The 22500-nt window shown below is 36.4% G+C and overlaps 1 protein-coding gene across 1 annotated transcript in view; it reads left to right on the top strand.

Moving 5' to 3' along the window:
• Positions 1–22500, top strand: part of ap3b1a (adaptor related protein complex 3 subunit beta 1a) — a 174933-nt gene that overhangs the window by 113493 nt on the left and 38940 nt on the right. The window contains exons 23-25 of the mRNA XM_061966284.2: positions 10589–10823; positions 12014–12098; positions 19890–19987. Coding sequence (XP_061822268.1) covers positions 10589–10823; positions 12014–12098; positions 19890–19987 — 418 coding nt within the window. The remainder of the gene's footprint in view (positions 1–10588; positions 10824–12013; positions 12099–19889; positions 19988–22500) is intronic.

Here is a 22500-nt window from a genome sequence, read left to right as displayed (position 1 = left end):
TATTAGTTAACCGAATAACATACAGGAATTGTTTTTTTTAAATTTTAATGGGAATTTGCTTATTAGACATTTCTTACAAAATAATAAACATATTAGTTAACAGGATAACATTTTGGGATTTTTTTTCAAGTTTTGATGAAAAGTTGCCTTTTAAAAAAAATTTTTTTAGACATTTTCCTTCATTTCTCATGTAATAATAAACATATTACTGTCGTTAACAGGATAACATCAAGGGATTCATTTTCAATGTTGAATGGGAAGTTGCTTTTTTAGACATTTTCCTTCATTTATCATTTAGTAATAAACATATTACTGTCGTTAACAGGATAACAACCAGGTGTTCTTTTTTAATTTTTGATGGGAATTTGCCTTTTTTACACATTTTCTTTAATTTCTCATGTAGTAATAAACATACTAACATCCAGGGATTATTTTTAATAAATAAATAATAATAAATTCATTTTTAATAGAAAGTTGCTTTTTAGACATTTTTTCCAAATTTTTCATGTAGTATTACATGTATTAGTTAACCGAATAACATACAGGAATTGTTTTTTTAAATTTTAATGGGAATTTGCTTATTAGACATTTCTTACAAAATAATAAACATATTAGTTAACAGGATAACATTTTGGGATTTTTTTTCAAGTTTTGATGAAAAGTTGCCTTTAAAAAAAAAATTTTTTAGACATTTTCCTTAATTTCTCATGTAATAATAAGCGTATTACTGTCGTTAACAGGATAACATCAAGGGATTAATTTTCAATGTTGAATGGGAAGTTGCTTTTTTAGACATTTTCCTTCATTTATCATTTAGTAATAAACATATTACTGTCGTTAACAGGATAACAACCAGGTGTTCTTTTTTAATTTTTGATTGGAATTTGCCTTTTTTTACACATTTTCTTTAATTTCTCATGTAGTACTGTAATAAACATACTAACATCCAGGGATTATTTTTAATAAATAATAATAAATTAATTTTTAATAGAAAGTTGCTTTTTAGACATTTTTTCCAAATTTTTCATGTAGTATTACATGTTTGCTTGCTTATGGTAGTCCATCGTATCCGATGATGACTTCCACTTCTTCTATTGGTGAGTTTTGAGGTGACTAAAAAGTCCAATACGAGAGCCACATGGTCTATTGCAATGGGGGCATATGAAGTTAGTGTTTGTTGTGGTGTTGGCTGCAGGGCCCATCTTCCTCCTCTGGCGTTTCCCTTCCCTCGCTGCGCTTCTCTCCTCTTCAAAATGTTGAAGGCCTGCATGGCAGAGTTGCCTCCAGAGAGGGCGATCTGAGGCAGAGCTTTCCAGCTGTGTGTGCTGTATTCCACACCTCTTGAGAGTTCTTTTCAGTTGGTCCTTATACCTCCGCTTTTGGCCTCCTGCAGATCTCTGGCCATGATGAAGTTGACCATATAGCAGTTGTCGGGGAAGTCTATCAACTGGCATTCTGATGGTGTGGCCGGCCCATCGCAGTTGGTACTGGAGAAAAGTGGCCTCCATGCTCTTAGTACCAGTTTTACTCAGGACTTCCGTGTGTGGCACACGATCACGCCATGTCAGCCCAAGGATCCGCTGGAGACACTTGATGTGAAAGTTCTCCAGCTGTTGGATGTGGCGGCGATACAGGGTCCAAGCTTCACAGCCATATAATAGTGTGCAGACACAGATGGCTTGGTAGACTGCCACCTTAGTACGTATGCTGAGGTCTTTGTTCACATACACCCTCTTACGCAGTCTACCAAAGGAGGCTGAGGCAGATCTTATTCGATTTTGAACATCATTGTCCATGCTGCAGTTTTCGGAGAGGATGCTCCCAAGATATTTGAAGTCTGGGACTATTGCTAGGGTCTTGTCATCGATGTTAAAGACAGGTGATGGTGGTCGAGTTGGCGGAGGGGAGTTCCACTGGCACAGTACCTCCGTCTTTACAGTGTTCACAGTGAGACCCAGTCTGCTATAGGCCTTCACAGCAGCTGTTAGCGTCGCCTGCAGAGCCTCTGATGTATGTGCCACAAAGGCACAATCATCAGCATACTGTAATTCCACAATGTTCACAGTTTTGACCTTGGTAGCCGCCTGCAGCCTTCTGATGTTAAATAAGCTTCCATCCAACCTGTAATCCACCAGCACACCACTGCTTCCCTCAACTTCTTTGTGCAGTAGCCAGGTGACACTCATGAGGAAGATGTTGAATAGTACAGGTGCAAGTACACAACCCTGTCTGACACCTGTGGATACCTTGAAAGGCCTAGACTCATGTCCTCCTGTTGTCACCTGAGCCATCATCCCCTCGTGGAAACTTTGCAAGATGTTTACAAACTTCCGCGGGCAACCAACCCTGAGAAGGACCGTCCAGAGCAAGTCTCTGTTGACCGTATCAAAGGCCTTTGATAGGTCCACAAACGCCATGTATAGATCTTGATGTTGCTCCCGACACTTCTCTTGTAGCTGGCGTGTTGTGAAAATCATGTCCACAGTGCTGCGATTTTTCCTGAAGCCACATTGAGACTCAGGCAACAGGTGTTCTGTTATGCTCTGTACGAGTCTTGACAGCATCACTTTGGCAAGAACCTTGCCAGCAGCAGACAGGAGGGATATTCCTCTACTATTGCCACAGACAGACTTCTCACCCTTCCCTTTATATATGGTTACAACATTTGCATCCCGCCATTGTTGGGGGACTGCTCCGCGTTTCCATATATCAGCAATATAGTGGAAAATTGCTCTGGTACAGAGATAGCCTCCCTGTTTAAGGATCTCTGCAGGGATGCCATCCGGGCCAGGTGTCTTGTTGTTCTTAAGTGACCTAATTGCAGCCAGGACTTCAGAGAAGGTTGGTGGAAGATCCAGTTCTTCAATAGTTGGGTAGCTGGGCAGCTCATCCAGCACTGCCAGATCAGGGGTGGCAGGTTGGTTTAAAAGTGTCTGGAAGTGTTCCGCCCATCTATCCACAACTTGTTTCTGGTCCTTTATGAGGGTTGAGCCATCAGCCGACTTCACAGGTGAAAGAGAGGAGTTTCTGGGGCCATGGATGGTTTTCACAGCATTATAGAAGTTGTGCATGTCGTTCTTCACTGCAAAATGTTCGATTTCTTGAGCCTTGTCAGTCCACCAGTCATTTTTCAGTTTTCGTAGGACAGACTGTACCTCCTTCCTTGATGTTCTCCAGTGCTGCTTTAGCCTGACAGATGTAGGGTTGTTCAGGGATGCGTTACGGGCCTTGTGCATGGTGTCCAGTATGGTTCTGATGGATTCTGAGTTTTCGTCGAACCAGTCCTGATGCTTCCTACGGCGGTAGCCAATAGACTCGGCTGCAGCCTCATAGAGCTTTGAGCTAAGGCAGGTCCAGTAGTCATCAACACTGCCTTCAGGGCTCAGGAAGGGGTCGATTTCCTGCAGCTTCCCTGCAATGGAGGATCGAAGGCTGTTCCGGGCCTCGTCTGCTTCAAGCCGGGCAGAGTCCAACCGCTTCTTTCCAGTTTTTCGGAGACGAACAGGGGGACGTACTGACGCTCGCAACTTGGAGATAATCATGCGGTGGTCAGTCCAGCAGTCAGCACCTCTCATTGCACGGGTGATGTGCACGTCCTTGGTGTCCTTGCGTCTCACGATGACGTAATCCAGCAGATGCCATTGCTTGGATCGTGGGTGCATCCAGGAAGCCTTGTGTTTATTTTTCTGTTGGAAGATTGTGTTGGTGATTGTCAGGTCATGCTCAGCACAGAGACTGAGTAGCCTCATGCCATTGCTGTTGACCTTCCCGATACCATGCTTCCCAATCACTCCTTTCCATATGAGGTGGTTTTTTCCCACCCTGGCATTAAAATCACCAAGCAGGAAGATTTTGTCACTGCTGGGGATGCGCTGTAGGGCCTCATCTAGTTCCTGGTAGAAACGGTCCTTTGCCTCATTCTCGGATGGTAAAGTTGGCGCATAGGCACTGAGAAGAGTTGCGTAGCTGTGTTTTGCAAGGGGAATACGGACAGACATGAGTCTTTCACTTATGCCGGTAGGTGTTTCAGTGAAACTGGGTAGCAGGCTGTTTTTTATTGCCAAACCAACACCATGGTGATGCGGACCTTCTGTAGGGTAACCCTTCCAGAAAAAGGTATAACCCTGGCCTTCTTCCTTTAGGGATCCCTCATCCAGAAGTCTGGTCTCACTCAAGGCGGCGATGTCAATTCCATAACGTCTGAGCTCAGCAGCAACAAGCGCAGTTCTTCTTTGCGGCCTGTCAGGGTTGTTGTCCAAGAGGGTTCTAATATTCCATGTAGCCAATTTCAGGGGAACTTGTTTATTTTTTGTTTTTCGACCGCGGTAGTGGAATGTCCCGGTAGGTGCGGTATCCTACCCGGGGTGTGAAGAGTGGGCAATGTTTAGGCCACCTTTTCTAGGCCTTCCCCCATCTTTGGGGTGAGCAGTGTGGCTCCTAAATAGGGCTGCTCAGTCATACAGGGGTCTGCCGAAATCAGCTGCCACTCAATTCCCAGCTGATAGCGACCATTATAGCCCTGTATCGCTGACGTGCAGGGATCTAACTAGAAGCTCCCAGTTCATTCTAACCTGCCCCCGTTATCAGACATCCTGACGCCGTCAGACTTTGTGCTTCAGAATCCAATTGCTGTTCTGGATCCACCAAGGTCAGAAGCAGAGACCTGTGCGATGATACGTTTTAAGTGCCTCTGGGGGTGCACAGTTCCCAGCCGCACTATCTTCGCCACAAAGAGATGGAGCCTAGTGGCAAGGGGGAAACCCAGGACAACCAGCACCTCTTCATAGCTGCAGGAGGCCTCCGGAACCCTCAGTCTGTCGTGGCCCGCCTACGTGTGCCTCCATCACGGTGCTTTTCTCTCAGGGTGTGCTCCCCTAGCCTTTGTCTTCCTGGACTTACCCGCAAGGCAGCGGGTCGATCCCCTACCTTTTAGCCTGAAGTCGCGAGACTCCAGTTACCGTGTGCTGCCACGTGGAGGCAAGGTGAGGGGTCTTGGTGAAGGAGAGGCTATGTACTGACCTCGGAAGGCTTACGCACTCGGCTTCCTTTACCCAGCTGGGTCGGTCAGCGGCAGAAGCTATGCGTCACATGCATCCCTACATGCAACGTCTCTCTAGCATGCTGCACTAGACGCATCACTACACCCTGCGAGCAAGGCCCGCTAACACACATATTACATGTATTAGTTAACCGAATAACATACAGGAATTGTTTTTTTTTAATTTTAATGGGAATTTCCTTATTAGACATTTCTTACAAAAATAATAAACATATTAGTCAACAGGATAACATCTAGGGATTATTTTTCAAATTTTGATGGGAAGTTGCTTTTTAGACATTTTCTCCATTTCTCATGTAGTATTAAAAGTATTAGTTAACAGGATAACATTTCGGGATTTGTTTTCAAGTTTTGATGAAAAGTTGCCTTTTAAAAAAATTTTTTTTAGACATTTTCTTTCATTTCTCATGTAATAATAAACATACTACTGTCGTTAACAGGATAACATCAAGGGATTCATTTTCAATGTTGAATGGGAAGTTGCGTTTTTAGACATTTTCCTTCATTTATCAAGTATTAATAAACATATTTCTGTCGTTAACAGGATAACAACCAGGTGTTCTTCTTTAATTTTTGATGGGAATTTGCCTTTTTTATACATTTTCTTTAATTTCTCATGTAGTAATAAACATACTAACATCCAGGGATTATTTTTAATAAATAAATAAATAATAATAAATTAATTTTTAATAGAAAGTTGCTTGTTAGACATTTTTTCCAATTTTTTTATGTAGTATTACATGTATTAGTTAACCGAATAACATACAGGAATTGTTTTTTTAATTTTAATGGGAATTTGCTTATTAGACATTTCTTACAAAATAATAAACATATTTGTTAACAGGATAACATTTGGGGATTTTTTTTCAAGTTTTGATGAAAAGTTGCCTTTTAAAAAAAAAATACATTTTTAGACATTTTCTTTCATTTCTCATGTAATAAACATATTACTGTCTTTAACAGGATAACATCAAAGGATTAATTTTCAATGTTGAATGGGAAGTTGCTTTTTTAGACATTTTCCTTCATTTATCATTTAGTAATAAACATATTACTGTCGTTAACAGGCTAACAACCAGGTGTTCTTTTTTAATTTTTGATGGGAATTTGCCTTTTTTACACATTTTCTTTAATTTCTCATGTAGTAATAAACATACTAACATCCAGGGATTATTTTTAATAAATAATAATAAATTCATTTTTAATAGAAAGTTGCTTTTTAGACATTTTTTCCAAATTTTTCATGTAGTATTACATGTATTAGTTAACCGAATAACATACAGGAATTGTTTTTTAAATTTTAATGGGAATTTGCTTATTAGACATTTCTTACAAAATAATAAACATATTAGTCAACAGGATAACATCTAGGGATTATTTTTCAAATTTTGATGGGAAGTTGCTTTTTAGACATTTTCTCCATTTCTCATGTAGTATTAAACGTATTAGTTAACAGGATAACATTTTGGGATTTGTTTTCAAGTTTTGATGAAAAGTTGCCTTTAAAAAAAATTTTTTTTAGACATTTTCCTTCATTTCTCATGTAATAATAAACATATTACTGTCGTTAACAGGATAACATCAATGGATTAATTTTCAATGTTGAATGGGAAGTTGCTTTTTTAGACATTTTCCTTCGTTTCTCATGTAGTAATAAACATATTACTGTCGTTAACAGGATAACAACAAGGTGTTCTTTTTCAATTTTTGATGGGAATTTGCCTTTTTTACACATTTTCCTTAATTTCTCATGTAGTAATAAACATATTAACATCCAGGGATTATTTTTAATAAATAAATAAATAATAATAAATACATTTTTAATAGAAATTTGCTTTTTAGACATTTTTCCCAAATTTTTCATGTAGTATTACATGTATTAGTTAACCGAATAACATACAGGAATTATTTTTTACATTTTAATGGGAATTTGCTTATTAGACATTTCTTACAAAAATAATAAACATATTAGTCAACAGTATAACATCTAGGGATTATTTTTCAAACTTGATGGGAAGTTGCTTTTTAGACATATCCTCCATTTCTCATGTAGTACTAAACGTATTAGTTAACAGGATAACATTTCGGGATTTGTTTTCAAGTTTTGATGAAAAGTTGCCCTTTAAAAAATTTTTTTTTAGACATTTTCCTTCATTTCTCATGTAATAATAAGCGTATTACTGTCGTTAACAGGATAACATCTAGAAATTATTTTTTAATGTTTTGAATCGGAAGTTGCTGTTTAGACATTTTACTTTTCCTTTTTCCTTTTCCTTTTCATATAGTAATACACGTATTAGTTAACAGAATAACATACAGGGATTATTTTTCAATTTTTGGTGGGAAATTTTAGACTTTTTCCTTCATTTCTCATGTAATAATAAACGTATTACTGTCAACACAATAACATCCAGTGATTATTTTTCAATGTTGAATGGGAAGTTGCGTTTTAGACATTTTCCTTAGTTTCTCATGTAGTAATAAACATATTACTGTCGTTAACAGGATAACATCCAAGAATTATTTTTCAACTTTTGATGGGAATTTGCCTCTTCTTTTTTTTAACGCATTTTCCTTAATTTCTCATGTAGTAATAAACATATTAACATCCAGGGATTATTTTTAATAGGAAGTTGCTTTTTAGACATTTTTTCAAAATGTTTCATGTAGTAGTACATGTATTAGTTAACCGAATAACATACAAGAATTGTTTTTGGAATTTTAATGGGTATTTGCTTATTAGACATTTCTTACAAAATAATAAACATATTAGTCAACAAGATAACATCTAGGGATTATTTTTCAAAATTTGATGGGAAGTTGCTTTTTAGACATTTTTTTCAATTTCTCGTGTAGTAATAAACGTATTAGATAACAGGATAACATTTTGGGATTTTTTTTCAACTTTTAATGAAAAATTGCCTTTTATTTTTTTAGACATTTTCCTTCATCCATCCATCCATTTTCTACCGCTCATTCCTTTTGGGGTCGCGGGGGGCGCTGGAGCCTATCTCAGCTACAATCGGGCGGAAGGCGGTGTACACCCTGGACAAGTCGCCACCTCATCGCAGGGCCAACACAGATAGACAGACAACATTCACACACTAGGGCCAATTTAATGTTGCCAATCAACTTATCCCTTCATTTCTCATGTAATAATAAACGTATTACTGTAGTTAACAAGATAACATCTAGGGATAATTTTTTTATGTTTTGAATGGGAAGTTGCTTTTTAGACATTTTCCTTCATTTTTTATATAGAAATACATATATTAGTTAACAGAATAACATACAGGGAATATTTTTAAACTTTTGATGGGAAGTTGCTTTTTACACTTTTTCCTTAATTTCTCATGTAATAAACATATTGGTTAACAGGATAAGATCCAGGGACTATTTATGAACATTTTTTGATTGGAAGTTGCTTTTTAGACATTTTCTCCATTCCTCATGTAGTAATAAACGTATTAACAAAATAACATTTTGGGATTTTTTTTCAACTTTTGATGAAAAATTGCCTTTTTTTATTTTTTTTTAGACATTTTCCTATATTTCTCATGTAATAATAAACATATTACTGTAGTTAACAAGATAACATCTAGGGATTATTTTTTTTAATGCTTTTTAGACATTTTCCTTCATTTTTTATATAGAAATACATATATTAGTTAACAGAATAACATACAGGGATTATTTTTAAACTTTTAATGGGAAGTTGCTTTTTACACTTTTTCCTTAATTTCTCATGTAATAATAAACATATTGGTTAACAGGATAACATCCAGGGACTATTTATGAAAATTTTTTGATTGGAAGTTGCTTTTTAGACATTTTTCTTCATTTTTCATGTAGTAATAAATAAATTAGTTAACAGGATAACTTTCAGGGATCATTTTTTAAATTTGTGATGGGAAGTTGCTTTTTAGCCATTTTCCTTCATTTCTCATGTCGTAATAAACTGTCGTTAACAGTATAACATCTAGAGATTATATTTCTTTGTTTAATGGGAAGTTGCTTTTTAGAAATTTTTCTTCAGTTTTTATATAATAATACAAGTATTAACAGAATAACGTCCTGGGATTATTTTTCAATTTTGTATAGTAAATTTCTTTTTAGACATTTTCCTTCATGTGTAAATGCGTCCGTTCTCCCTTTTCTGTCCACACACCTTGTCTGCTTGTAAAACCAGCACCATCAAGCCCGGCAACCGGTACTTTTCAAACAGACTTTAGTACTGTTTTTGATTCATTAATACGGCGATGCTATACCAGTTTCGGTATACCGTACAACCCGAGTGCAGGGTTTCCCGCAGCGGTATGTTGTTAAGGTGTGTGTGTGTGTGTTACGGACAGCAAAGCCCTGTCTGTCAGAGAGAAAGACAAGCATTATTGACCTACAGTTAACAACTAAGTTATTTCACTTGACCTTTTTCTGTGTTGATTGAGCTGTGTTGAAGCAGCAAAAAACATTATGTTAAATGAAGAGTTTCCTGAAGCTGTCTCTGATAATTTATATAATAATGTAACTGCCTCATAAAGCCTACATGAACTCCATGGTGTTCAGGGATGAATAGTCTCTCCTATTGCTATTGTACTATTTCTTTCAGCTATAGTTACATTAATCATTAGTAATGCAGCAGCCTAGTTTTGAATGGCAGGGTCCCTGCTATCACATGTTGATAAAAATATAACATTTACATAATAAAATATAAACTACAGGCTTCCCAAATGCTGTAATAAATTAAGCATGATGAGTTGAGCATATGTCAGCATGTGGCCCCACTTTTAACTCTTTTTTTCAAATGCTTATTGCAAACGCTTACTTACAGTAAGTCATTATTTTGACTTAGTAAGTCATTATTTTGTCATTATTTTCACTTAGTAAATTACTAAATCATAATAATGACGTACTTAGTATCTCAGGTAACTAGGACTGTTTTGTTTTTACTTTACGGAAAAAATGTTGAGATATATATCGTATATCGCCAGTCAGCAAATGGAGCGGAAAACAAGCAAAGGTTGTAGGCTTCTTCATGCGACGAAGCCGGCCTACTTCACCGCAGTCTGTAGTCTATTGCCCCCCCCAGGCTGTGGTGGCAGCGACGAGGTGGAGACGTGATGGCGACAGGCCGAGTTACACCGATCCTTACACCCACCCACCCCCTTCCCCGGTCCCCTCCCCCTGGAGAGTCACCACCTTAACTAACACATTTTCTGGGGGAAACACTGCTAGTGTATATGTATACATTATGAGGACTGGCCCATTTTAGACATTTTCCTTCAATTCTAAGTAATGTTATTTGTTAGTGAACATAATAAAATATTTCAATTTCTTCTGGGAAAAATTTCAATACAATTTTTTGTGAACAAGACAAAATACATAGCATGTTTTTCTTTTTTTCGATGTGACATTTTCTTTTCACTTCTGTCTTGAGTCGTAATGAAAAAGAAGCCAGACTTCCAGAAAGTGAGCTACGATATCAACGCGCTATCCTTATGTCTGAATCCGAGTTCTGTGCCGTCCGCCCAGGCCCAGGTCACAACGCCGACGTTCGGGCCGGTGGAGACCCACGAGCTGCTTCACCACATGACGGGGAAAGGCCTGTCGGCCAAGTACCACTTCCCCAGGCAGCCCTGCCTCTACCAGTCCAGCATGGTGGCCGTGCAGCTCACGCTCACCAACTGCTCCGACCGCACCTTGGAGGAGATCCACATCGGGGAGCGGAGCCCGGCCAGCCTCAAGATCCACTGTTTCAACCCCATCGGTGAGTGGGAAACATCCTCCTCATTTACTTTTTTGCAATGACTCTATTAGGATAGGTCTTTATAGCTGATGGGTCGCCACGAGGCGCCCCGTAAAAGGTGGGGAAAAAGGTAAAACGCTGGGGAAGAAGATGAGTTAAATACAGACAGGGGGTGTTGGGGCCCTGGAGGTCAACTGCTGCTATGAAGCGCTGCCAGCCATCCATCACCCCATCAAGCGGTGGTGAATGTGTGGGGTGGGGGAGGGGGTTTGGGGGGGTGTTTATATGCCCATTGTCTTGGGTGTGTTGATGTAGTGTTCATGTTCATAGGCCTGGGGCCGTTCTGCATGCTAGCAAAAGTTTGACTCCAGGTGTCGTTGAGGAGGGAGGGAGGGAGGTCAAAAGCGTCTATCATTGAGGTGTCCTCGGGGGATATTTTCAGAACAGCCTGCTCCTGTTGTTGGAGCGTCAAGGCCATTCGAGGGAGTCAAAACGTAGATTAGGATTTTAGTTTTTCCGCGAGCAGACATTACAATGGCTTGTCTGTTCTATTCGTCCATGCTGGCCCTCATATCCAATTTCTCCCTTACCAGCTTTTACATGATGTGATCCATCTTGCGATTCAGTTCAGAAATTGCCCCAATCTGTGATTGAACCTTCCATTGCGACGAAAGGCCTATTGTGGACTTTCTCTGCATACGGCGGCCACGTTTTCAAGTCCATCAGTATTACCTCAGCTGTTGGTTAGCATCGATCAGGACACACACACACGCACACACATTCTGCCGCCAAATCCGTCACGCACGCGCACACGCCGTGCCGAGCGGCCGATTGCGGCGCATTGATCGTGCATCGAAGGAAGCGGCGCAGGCAAACGGCGGGTGATTTGGAATCGATCGAGCCAAGACGAGGTTGGAGCTGACAGATCTTTATGGGAGAAGCCACAGTTTTGAATTGTTAGATGTTTGCAGGATTGCACACAAAACAACTTTGACACTCCCCTCAGCTTTTTAGGCTTCTTTCGTCCATGGGTCCTGTCGCACTTCATCTCCTCGCCGGTTGTCCTGGAAACGGCACCCGCATGTGTCGGGAGATTGCCTTTCCAGCCTGAAAACAACAACAACGCCCGTCTCGTCCACTCTCATTCTCCTGCTCCGCCCCTTGCCACGCCGCACTCGTAACCCCCCCACTCCGTCTCTCCTTCCCTACAGAGCGTTTGGAGCCAGGGGCCTCCGCGACAGTTTCCATGGGCGTGGACTTCTGCGACTCCACGCAAGCGGCAAACTTCCAGCTGTGGTAAAACGCGCCGGCATCAGATCAGATTTTCGTCACCTTTTAGTTTGTTATGCGGTTTGCGTGTTCGTTAGTGAGGCCTCGCAAAACAATGGACTTAGCAGAGGGGTGGGGCATGTGCCAAGGGAAAAATCGATTGACATCCGAATTCTAAATGTATTCCTCATTTTGAAAAAAACTATTGAAAAACATTTTAATGATATATCTTTTTTTATAAGAATTCATCAATAATAATAATTTACTTATTTTTTTTCTTGAGAAATTAATAAATAAAAAAAAAAGTTTTTAGACCATTTCCATGCAACCAAGAGGGGTTTCTCTAACCTGTTACGAAAAAGTTTAATTTGTTTTACCAAATATTACCTAAAAAATCGATTTAATAACATTTTAATAATATATATTTTTTAATAAGAATTCATTAGTAATAATATATATACATATATTTTTTTCCTATATGAATTCCATCCCATCCATCCATCCATCTTCTTCCGCTTATCCGAGGTCGGGTCGCGGGGGCAGCAGCCTAAGCAGGGAAGCCCAGACTTCCCTCTCCCCAGCCACTTTGTCCAGCTCCTCCCGGGGAATCCCGAGGCGTTCCCAGGCCAGCCGGGAGAGATAGTCTTCCCCGTGGCCTCCTACATGCCGGACATGCCTGAAACACCTCCCTAGGGAGGCGTTCAGGTGGCATCCTGACCAGATGCCCGAACCACGGGGCACCACCTATAAGAATTCATTTAAAAAAATGTTTTTAGACTATTTCTATGCAACCAAAAGGGGCTTCTCTAACCTTTTACAAAAAAGTTTATTTTCAATTATTTTAACAAATATAAATAGAAAAAATCGATTTAAAAACATTTTAATATATATTTTTTATAGGAATTCATTAATAATAATTATATTTTTTTTTCTAAAGGAATTAATTTGTAAAAATATGTTTTTAGACCATCTTCATGCAACCAAGAGGGGCTTCTCTAACCTGTAACCTCTAATGAAAAAGTTTCATTTAAATTATTTTACCAAATATTACAAAAAAAACATCGATTTCAAAACATTTTAATTATATATATTTTTTTATAAGTATTCATTATTAATAATAATTTTTTTTCCTTCTTTTTTTTCTTTAAGAATTCATTTTTAACATTTTCTAACCTCTTACGAAAAAGTTTTATCAAAATTATTTTATCAAATATTACCAAAAAAATCGATTTAAAAACATTTTAATAATTTATATTTTTTAATAAGAATTCATTAATAATAATATACATATATATGTTTTTTTTCTATAAGAGTTCATTTAAAAAAATGTTTTTAGACCATTTTCATGCAACCAAAAGGAACTTTTCGAACCTGTAACCTGTTTCGAAAAATTTTCATTGTAATTATTATAACAAATAACACATAAAAAAAATTAAAAAAAATCAAAATTAGAATTAGAATAAAAAAAAAAAAAATGTTTTTTAATTATTTTTAAGAATCTGTTTTTAAAAATATATTTTAGCCCATCTCCATGCAACCGAAATAGCTTTTTTAACCTGTAACCTGTTTTGAAAAAAAACCTGCCATAATTATTATTATAACAAATAATACATTTAAAAAACTTAAATTCAAAATTAGAATTTCAAAAATAATTTTTTTTTTTTTTTAATTATTTTTAAAAATCCGTTTTTAAAAACACATTTTTTGTCCATCACCATGCAACCTGAAGGAGCTTTTCGAACTTGTTTTGAAAAAGTTTAATTCTAATTATTATAACAAATAACACATAAAAAAAAATCAAAATCAGAATTTAAAAAAAAAAAAAAAAATTTTAAGAATCCATTTTTAAAAATAAATATTTTGTCTATCACCTTGCAACCAGAAGGAGCTTTTCCAACCTGTAAACTGTTTTGAAAAAGTTCCATTCTAACTATTATAACAAATAACACATTGAAGAAAAAAAAATTTGTAAATTAGAATTAAAAAGAAAAAAATAAATAAATATATATATATATATATATATATATATATATATATATATATATATATATATATATATATATATATATATATGTATATATATATGTATATATATATATATATATATATATATATGTATATATATATGTATATATATATATGTATGTATATATATATATATGTATGTATATATATATATATGTATGTATATATATATATGTATATATATATATGTATATATATATATATATATATATATATATATATATGATTTTTAAGAATCCGTTTTTAAAAATAGATATTTAGCCCATCTCCATCAACTAAAAGGAGCTTTTCGAACCTGTAACCTGTTTTGAAAAAGTTCCATTCTAACTATTATAACAAATAACATTGCGAGAATCCGTTTGATTCAAGAATCCTGTTGAATCGAGAGTTGTTTCTGAATCAAATTGTGACCCCAGGAATTGGAATCGGATCCAATTCTTGGGTGCCCAAAGATTCACAGCCCTAATTTGTAGGCCCTGACTTTGTGAAGCACCTACACTTACTTGACATCATTACGCACTAAAATCTAAAAGAAGGACGGGATATGAAACAAACGTTTTAACCTGAGGGGCCACAAGCTGAGAAATGAAAACATGCGGGGGCCATTTTGATGTTTTTCATTTTCAAAACCAATACAACATATATCAATTTTTTTTACTTTTAGGGCTCCTGTCAAGTCTTGTCCAAGGAACCCAGAAGGGTCTCAGTCAAAAAAATGTTAAGATCTCTAGTCTAGATCAACTTCCCATCTATCTTTCGATATATAAAAAAATGTTTTTATGTTTTTATGCCCTTTTTATTAAAGAAAACCCTGTTTTTTATGGCAAACACAAAATATGCAATATTTTCCCAAGTGTAATATTTGATGTGAAGTATATGTTCAATAATTCATAACAACTGTGATTTTGATTCATTATTATTTTCTCAGGGATCCAAAAGGGCTCCACTCATAAAATTGTTAAAAATAATTAATACATTATTTTTTATTTTACTTTTAACTCTTAGATTTCGAGACCGTTTATTATATGTTTTTATTATTTTTTTATTTTTTTGTTTGTTTTATTCCCTTTGTGTCATAAAAACGTTAACACACAAAATATGCAATATTTTCCCCAAAAAATATTTCAAAATGTAATATTTGATGTGAAAAAAATCCCACTTAAGTTCTCAGGGATCCAAAAGGGCCACGCTCATAAAATTGTTGAAAAATAATTCATACATTATTTTTTATTTTATTTTTAAGACTTACATTTCGAGACCAACATTGATTATAAGTTTTTATTTTTTGTTTGTTTGTTTGTTTTATTCCCTTTTGTGTCCTAAAGACGTTGTTATTAACACACAAATTATGCAATATTTTCCCCCAAAAATATTTCCAAATGTAATATTTGATGTGAAGTAATTGCAGCCTTAAATATGTCAATAATTCATAACATTTATTTTGATTCATTATTATTTTTTGAGTGATGAAAGTTAAAAAAATAAACCCCAGTAAAGTTCTTAGGGATCCAAAAGTGCCCCACTCAAACATTTTTTTTAAATAATTAACATTTTTTTAAATTTGACTTTTAAAGACCAACGTTGATTAGAAATTTTTATTATTTGTTTATTTTTTGTTTGTTTTATTCCCTTTGTGTCATAAAAACATTGTTATTAACACACGAAACATGCAATATTTTCCCCCAAAAATATTTCAAAATGTAATATTTTATATGAAAAATATCCCTCTGAAGTTGTCAGGGACCCAAAAGGGCCCCACTCATAAAATTGTTAATCAATCAATCAATCAATCTTTATTTATATAGCCCTAAATCACAAGTGTCTCAAAGGGCTGCACAAGCCACAACGACATCCTCGGTACAAAGCCCACATACGGGCAAGGAAAAACTCACCCCAGTGGGACGTCGATGTGAATGACTATGAGAAACCTTGGAGAGGACCGCATATGTGGGTAACCCCCCCCCTCTAGGGGAGACCGAAAGCAATGGATGTCGAGTGGGTCTGACATAATATTGTGAGAGTCCAGTCCATAGTGGATCCAACATAATAGTAGTAAGAGTCCAGTCCATAGTGGGGCCAGCAGGACACCATCCCGAGCGGAGACGGGTCAGCAGCGCAGAGATGTTCCCAGCCGATGCACAGGCGAGCGGTCCACCCCGGGTCCCGACTCTGGACAGCCAGCACTTCATCCATGGCCACCGGACCTGTGCCCCCCTCCCTCAAGGAAAAGGGGAGCAGAGGAGAAAAGAAAAGAAACGGCAGATCAACTGGTCTAACAGGGGGGCTATTTAAAGGCTAGAGTATACAAATGAGTTTTAAGATGGGACTTAAATGCTTCTACTGAGGTAGCATCTCTAATTGTTACCGGGAGGGCATTCCATAGTACTGGAGCCCGAATAGAAAACGCTCTATAGCCCGCAGACTTTTTTTGGGCTCTGGGAATCACTAATAAGCCGGAGTTCTTTGAACGCAGATTTCTTGCCGGGACATATGGTACAATGCAATCGACAAGATAGGACGGAGCTAGACCGTGTAGTATTTTATACGTAAGTAGTAAAACCTTAAAGTCACTTCTTAAGTGCACAGGAAGCCAGTGCAGGTGAGCCAGTATAGGCGTAATATGATCAAACTTTCTTGTTCTTGTCAAAAGTCTAGCAGCCGCATTTTGTACCAACTGTAATTTTTTAATGCTAGACATAGGGAGACCCGAAAATAATACGTTACAGTAGTCGAGACGAGACGTAACGAACGCATGAATAATGATCTCAGCGTCGCTAGTGGATAAAATAGAACGAATTTTAGCGATATTACGGAGATGAAAGAAGGCCGTTTTAGTAACACTCTTAATGTGTGATTCAAACGAGAGAGTTGGGTCGAAGATAATACCCAGATTCTTTACTGATTCGCCTTGTGTAATTGTTTGGTTGTCAAATGTTAAGGTGGTATTATTAAATAAATGTCGGTGTTTAGCAGGACCGATAATCAGCATTTCCGTTTTCTTGGCGTTGAGTTGCAAGAAGTTAGCGGACATCCATTGTTTAATTTCATTAAGACACGCCTCCAGCTGACTACAATCCGGCGTGTTGGTCAGCTTTAGGGGCATGTAGAGTTGGGTGTCATCAGCATAACAATGAAAGCTAACACCGTATTTGCGTATGATGTCGCCTAGCGGCAGCATGTAAATACTAAAGAGTGCAGGGCCAAGAACCGAACCCTGAGGAACTCCGCACGTTACCTTAACATAGTCCGAGGTCACATTATTATGGGAGACGCATTGCATCCTGTCAGTAAGATAAGAGTTAAACCACGACAAAGCTAAGTCTGACATACCAATACGTGTTTTGATACGCTCTAATAAAATATTATGATCGACGGTATCGAAAGCAGCGCTAAGATCAAGAAGCAGCAACATAGATGACGCATCAGAATCCATCGTTAGCAGTAAATCATTAGTCATTTTTGCGAGGGCTGTCTCCGTAGAGTGATTTGCCCTGAAACCGGATTGAAAAGGTTCACAGAGATTGTTAGACACTAAGTGTTCATTTAGCTGCTGTGCGACAATTTTTTCGAGGATTTTCGAAATAAAGGGAAGGTGGGACACCGGTCGGTAGTTTACCATGAGGTCAGGATCAAGGTTAGGTCTTTTGAGCAGAGGATGAATAACCGCTTTCTTGAATGCTAGGGGAACAATGCCAGAGGAAAGTGATAAGTTTATAATATTTAGCACTGATGGACCTAATAATACAAAAAGCTCCTTGATAAGTTTCCCAGGAAGTGGGTCAAGTAAACATGTTGTTTGTTTTATCCCACTTACACGCTGTAATAGTTCCTCTAATGTTATTTCATCAAAAAGAGAGAGACTATTTTGTATTGCAGTATCCGTCGTAGATACAGTTGTATCTGTGTTCATAGAACCCAGTTGTAGCTGGGATGCGTTGTTTTTAATCTCCTTTCTAATGAGTTCAATTTTCTTATTAAAGAAATTCATAAAGTCATCTGCCGAGTGGGTGGAGCTATTGGGAGGAGTCCCTTGTTGGGTTAGCGATGCTACTGTACTAAACAAAAATTTAGGGTCGTTTTTGTTGAGGCGGATGAGATTTGAGTAATATTTAGCTTTAGCTAAGGTAAGCATGCGTTTATACGATATTAAACTATCACTCCATGCTTGATGGAAAACCTCAAGCTTGGTCGCGCGCCATTTGCGTTCCAACTTTCTACATGATAATTTATGAGCTCTGGTTTCCTCTGTAAACCATGGGGTGCGCCTTTTAGGGGCCCTTTTTTGTTTTAGCGGTGCTATACTATCAATGGTTTTGCGCAGGGCATTGTCAAAGTTGTTAGTGAGGTTATCAATAGAGCCGACATAATTTGGGAATGGTGCCATTACCGAAGGCAGTAGGTCAGCAAGAGTCATCGTTGTTAAAAATAATTCATATTATTTTTTATTTTACTTTTAACACTTAAATTTCGAGATCAATGTTGTTTATAAGTTTTTATTATTTGTTTATTTTTTGTTTATTTGATTCCCTTTGTGTCATAAAAACATTGTTATTAACACACAAAATATGCAAAATTTCCCCCCAAAATATTAAAAAATGTAATATTTGATGTGAAATAATTGGAGCCTTAAATATGTCAATAATTCATGACATTTGTTTTTAGTTCATTATTATTTTGTGAGCGATGAAAGGTTAAAAAAAAATCCCACTAAAGTTCTCAGGGATTAAAAAAAATTCATAAAATTGTTAAAAATAATTCAGACATTATTTTTTATTTTACTATTAACACTTCAATTTCAAGACCAACGTAGATTATACGTTTTTATTATTTTTTATTATTTTTTGTTTTTTTGTTTTATTCCCTTTTGTGTCATAAAGACGTTGTTATTAACACACAAAATATGCAATATTTTCCCCAAAAATATTTCAAAATGTAATATTTAATGCAAAGTAATTGGAGCCTTAAATACATCAATAATTCATAACAACATTGATTTTGATTCATTATTTTTTGAGCGATGAAAGTTTAAAAAAATAAAAATTTAAAAATCCCTCTTAAGTTTTCAGGTACCCAAAAGGGCCCCATTCATAAAATTGTTAAAAATAATTCATACAATATTTTTTATTTTACTTTTAACACTTAAATTTCGAGACCAACGTTGATTATAAGTTTTTATTATTTGTTTATTTTTTGTTAGTTTGTTTTATTCCCTTTGTGTCATAAAAACACAAACTTTGCAATATTTTTCCCCAAAAAAATTTCAAAATGTAATATTTAATGTGAAGTAATTGGACCCTTAAATATGTAAATAATTCATAACAACATTGATTTTAGTTTCTATATTATTTCTTGAGTGATGAAAAAAAAAAAATCCCACTAAAGCGCCCCACTCATAAAATTGTTAAAAAAGAATATATATATATTTTTTACCTTAACACTTATTTTTCCAGACCAACTTCTGAGTGCTTTTTCAATCAAGCAGCTTAAGACGGACATGTTCAGGTTCAGGAGTGATAATCTAGTTTACCCTCGCCCACACTTTCATTGCCTCCCCCCTCGCTGGCCGCTCCGTGCCGGCGTTCCCACTTGAGACATCAGCAACGATTGATCCCCGCTTCCCCGAGATAACAATTATTCCCTCCGATAATCGAGCCCGGCCAGAATCTACCCGCTAAACGCCGATCAATAAACTTATCAGAAAATCTGCCCGGGACGCAGGAATCAATCCTGCCAGAAGAGAAAAGAAAATGTGTGGGAAGACGTGCGTACTTTCAACACTTTTTTGTCCCCCAGCACCAAAGAGGACCGCTTCAGTGTTTCCATCCAGCCTGCAGTCGGGGAGCTGCTGATGTCCTGCAGCCTGACAGAAGAGGACTTCTGCAGGGAGCAGAGTGAGTCCGCACCCACAACAACACCACCACAATTTAGCCACAAAGCAACACCTTCCTTTTTGTTTGCTATTACGCTGAATTTGGTGGAAACTACACTGCAAAAAGTCAGTGTTCAAAAACAAGAAAAAATATATACAAAAATTAGGGGTATTTTATTTGAACTAAGCAAAATTATCTGCCAATAGAACAAGAAAATTTGGCTTGTCAAGACTTTCCAAAACAAATAAAATTAGCTAACCTCAATGAACCCAAAAATACCTTAAAATAAGTATATTCTCACTAATAACAAGTGTACTACTATATAATAATAATAATATATTTTATTTGTAAAAAGCACTTTACATTGAGTAATCAACCTCAAAGTACTACAGTGTATTAAAAAGTAAAAATAAAAATAAAAAAATAAATAAAAAGATTTAAAAAATTAATAAAATTAAAGCTGCAAGCAGCGATGGACGGGACCAACTTTGAGGGCTCATAAAATCCAAACCGGAGCAGTAATTAAAACTCATCAACTTTTAATCAGAAGGGTTCAATCTCTCTCCTGTGCTAAGTTGAAGCCGACACGACAAACGCGCTCAGAGGAGATAATGTTTGAAAAAAGGTGACTGTTTTTACACAACTTTTGTTTTGAAGGGGGAATTGCAAACTTCCTGTTGAATTTTACTGGGGGTTGTCAGTGTATGAAATATAGGTCTAAGTGAGACCTACATAGAGGTTTTTGTTTCATGTCTCTACGACATTCCTACTGGGAGTTACAGGCAGTTTTGTCTGTGTTTTCTTCCTAGGGGGCGCTATAGCGCAATTTTGAGTTCTGGGGTTTGGTTTTTTGATTAGATCGCAATTTTCGCCAGTCCTGATGTGTGTGTCCAATTTGGTGAGTTTTGAAGCATGTTAAGGGGGTCAAATTACAGCTCAAAGAGGCGGCGGTATAATAATAAAACGCTAGAAATACAATAGGGTCCTCTGTCCCAAGGGGACTCGGTCCCTAATAAAAACTAGAACAGCCAAATAGCCAGAAGTAGTATGCATATATCTAAAAAAAAAAAAAAGTTTTTTTTAAAAAGAACTGTTTTTAAGCCTTTTTTAAAGGCATCCACAGTCTGTGGTGCCCTCAGGTGGTCAGGGAGAGTGTTCCACAGACTGGGAACGGCGGAGCAGAAAGCCCGGTTTCCTATTGTTCGTAGCTTTGTCCTCGGAGGTTGGAGGAGGTTAGCTTGTCTGAAGCGGAGGTGTCGTGTGGAGGATTTGGGTGTGAGTAGTTATTTGAGGTAGAGGGGGGCATTTCCAAATGTAACTTAGATATTGGGTTTCACTATGTAAAGCGCTTTGAGTCACTAGAGAAAAGCGCTATATAAATATAATTCACTTCACTTCACAGTTGTGTCAAAGTCATGATTTTTTTTTTCATCAAATCTCAGCAACAAGCTGTAATATCTAACTGAGATCATTTAGGACCAAAACACTTAGTTTGTTTTATTCTCTTTGTGTCCTTAAAACGTTGTTATTAACACACAAAATATGCAATATTTTCCCCCAAAAATATTTCAAAATGTAATATTTAATGCAAAGTAATTGGAGCCTTAAATATGTCAATAATTCATAACAACATTGATTTTGATTCATTATTATTTTGTGAGCGATGAAAGTTAAAAAAATAAATAAAAATAAATCCCCTTAAGTTCTCAGGGACCCAAAAGGACCCCACTCATAAAATTGTTTAAAAACAATTCATACATTATTTTTTATTTTACTTTTAACACTTAAATTTCGAGACCAACGTTGATTATAAGTTTGTATTATTTGTTTATTGTTTGTTAGTTTGTTTTATTCTCTTTGTGTCATAAAGTCGTTGTTATTAACACACAAAATATGCAATATTTTCCCCAAAAAATATTTCAAAATGTAATATTTAATGCAAAGTAATTGGAGCCTTAAATATGTCAATAATTCATAACAACATTGATTTTGATTCATTATTATTTTGTGAGTGATGAAAGTTTAAAAAAAAATAAAAAAATAAATCCCCCTTAAGTTCTCAGGGACCCAAAAGGGCCCCACTCATAAAATTGTTAAAAATAATTCATACATTATTTTTCATTTTACTTTTAACACTTAAATTTCGAGACCAACGTTGATTATAAGTTTGTATTATTTGTTTATTTTTTGTTAGTTTGTTTTATTCTCTTTGTGTCATAAAAATGTAGTTAACACACAAAATATGCAATATTTTCCCCAAAAAATATTTCAAAATGTAATATTTAATGCGAAGTAATTGGAGCCTTAAATATGTCAATAATTCATAACATTGATTTTGATTCATTATTATTTTGTGAGCGATGAAAGTTTAAAAAAATTAAATAAAAAAAAATTTAAAAAATCCCTCTTAAGTTCTCAGGGACCCAAAAGGGCCCCACTCATAAAATTGTTAAAAATAATTCATACATTATTTTTTATTTTACTTTTAACACTTTTTTAAATTTCGAGACCAACGTTGATTAGAAGTTTTTATT

This window comes from Nerophis lumbriciformis, linkage group LG11 (genome assembly GCF_033978685.3).
Source record: "Nerophis lumbriciformis linkage group LG11, RoL_Nlum_v2.1, whole genome shotgun sequence".
NCBI classification, from domain to species: domain Eukaryota; kingdom Metazoa; phylum Chordata; class Actinopteri; order Syngnathiformes; family Syngnathidae; genus Nerophis; species Nerophis lumbriciformis.
The sequence above is the reverse complement of the archived record's forward strand: the minus strand, read 5'-3'. Positions and strand labels throughout refer to the sequence as shown.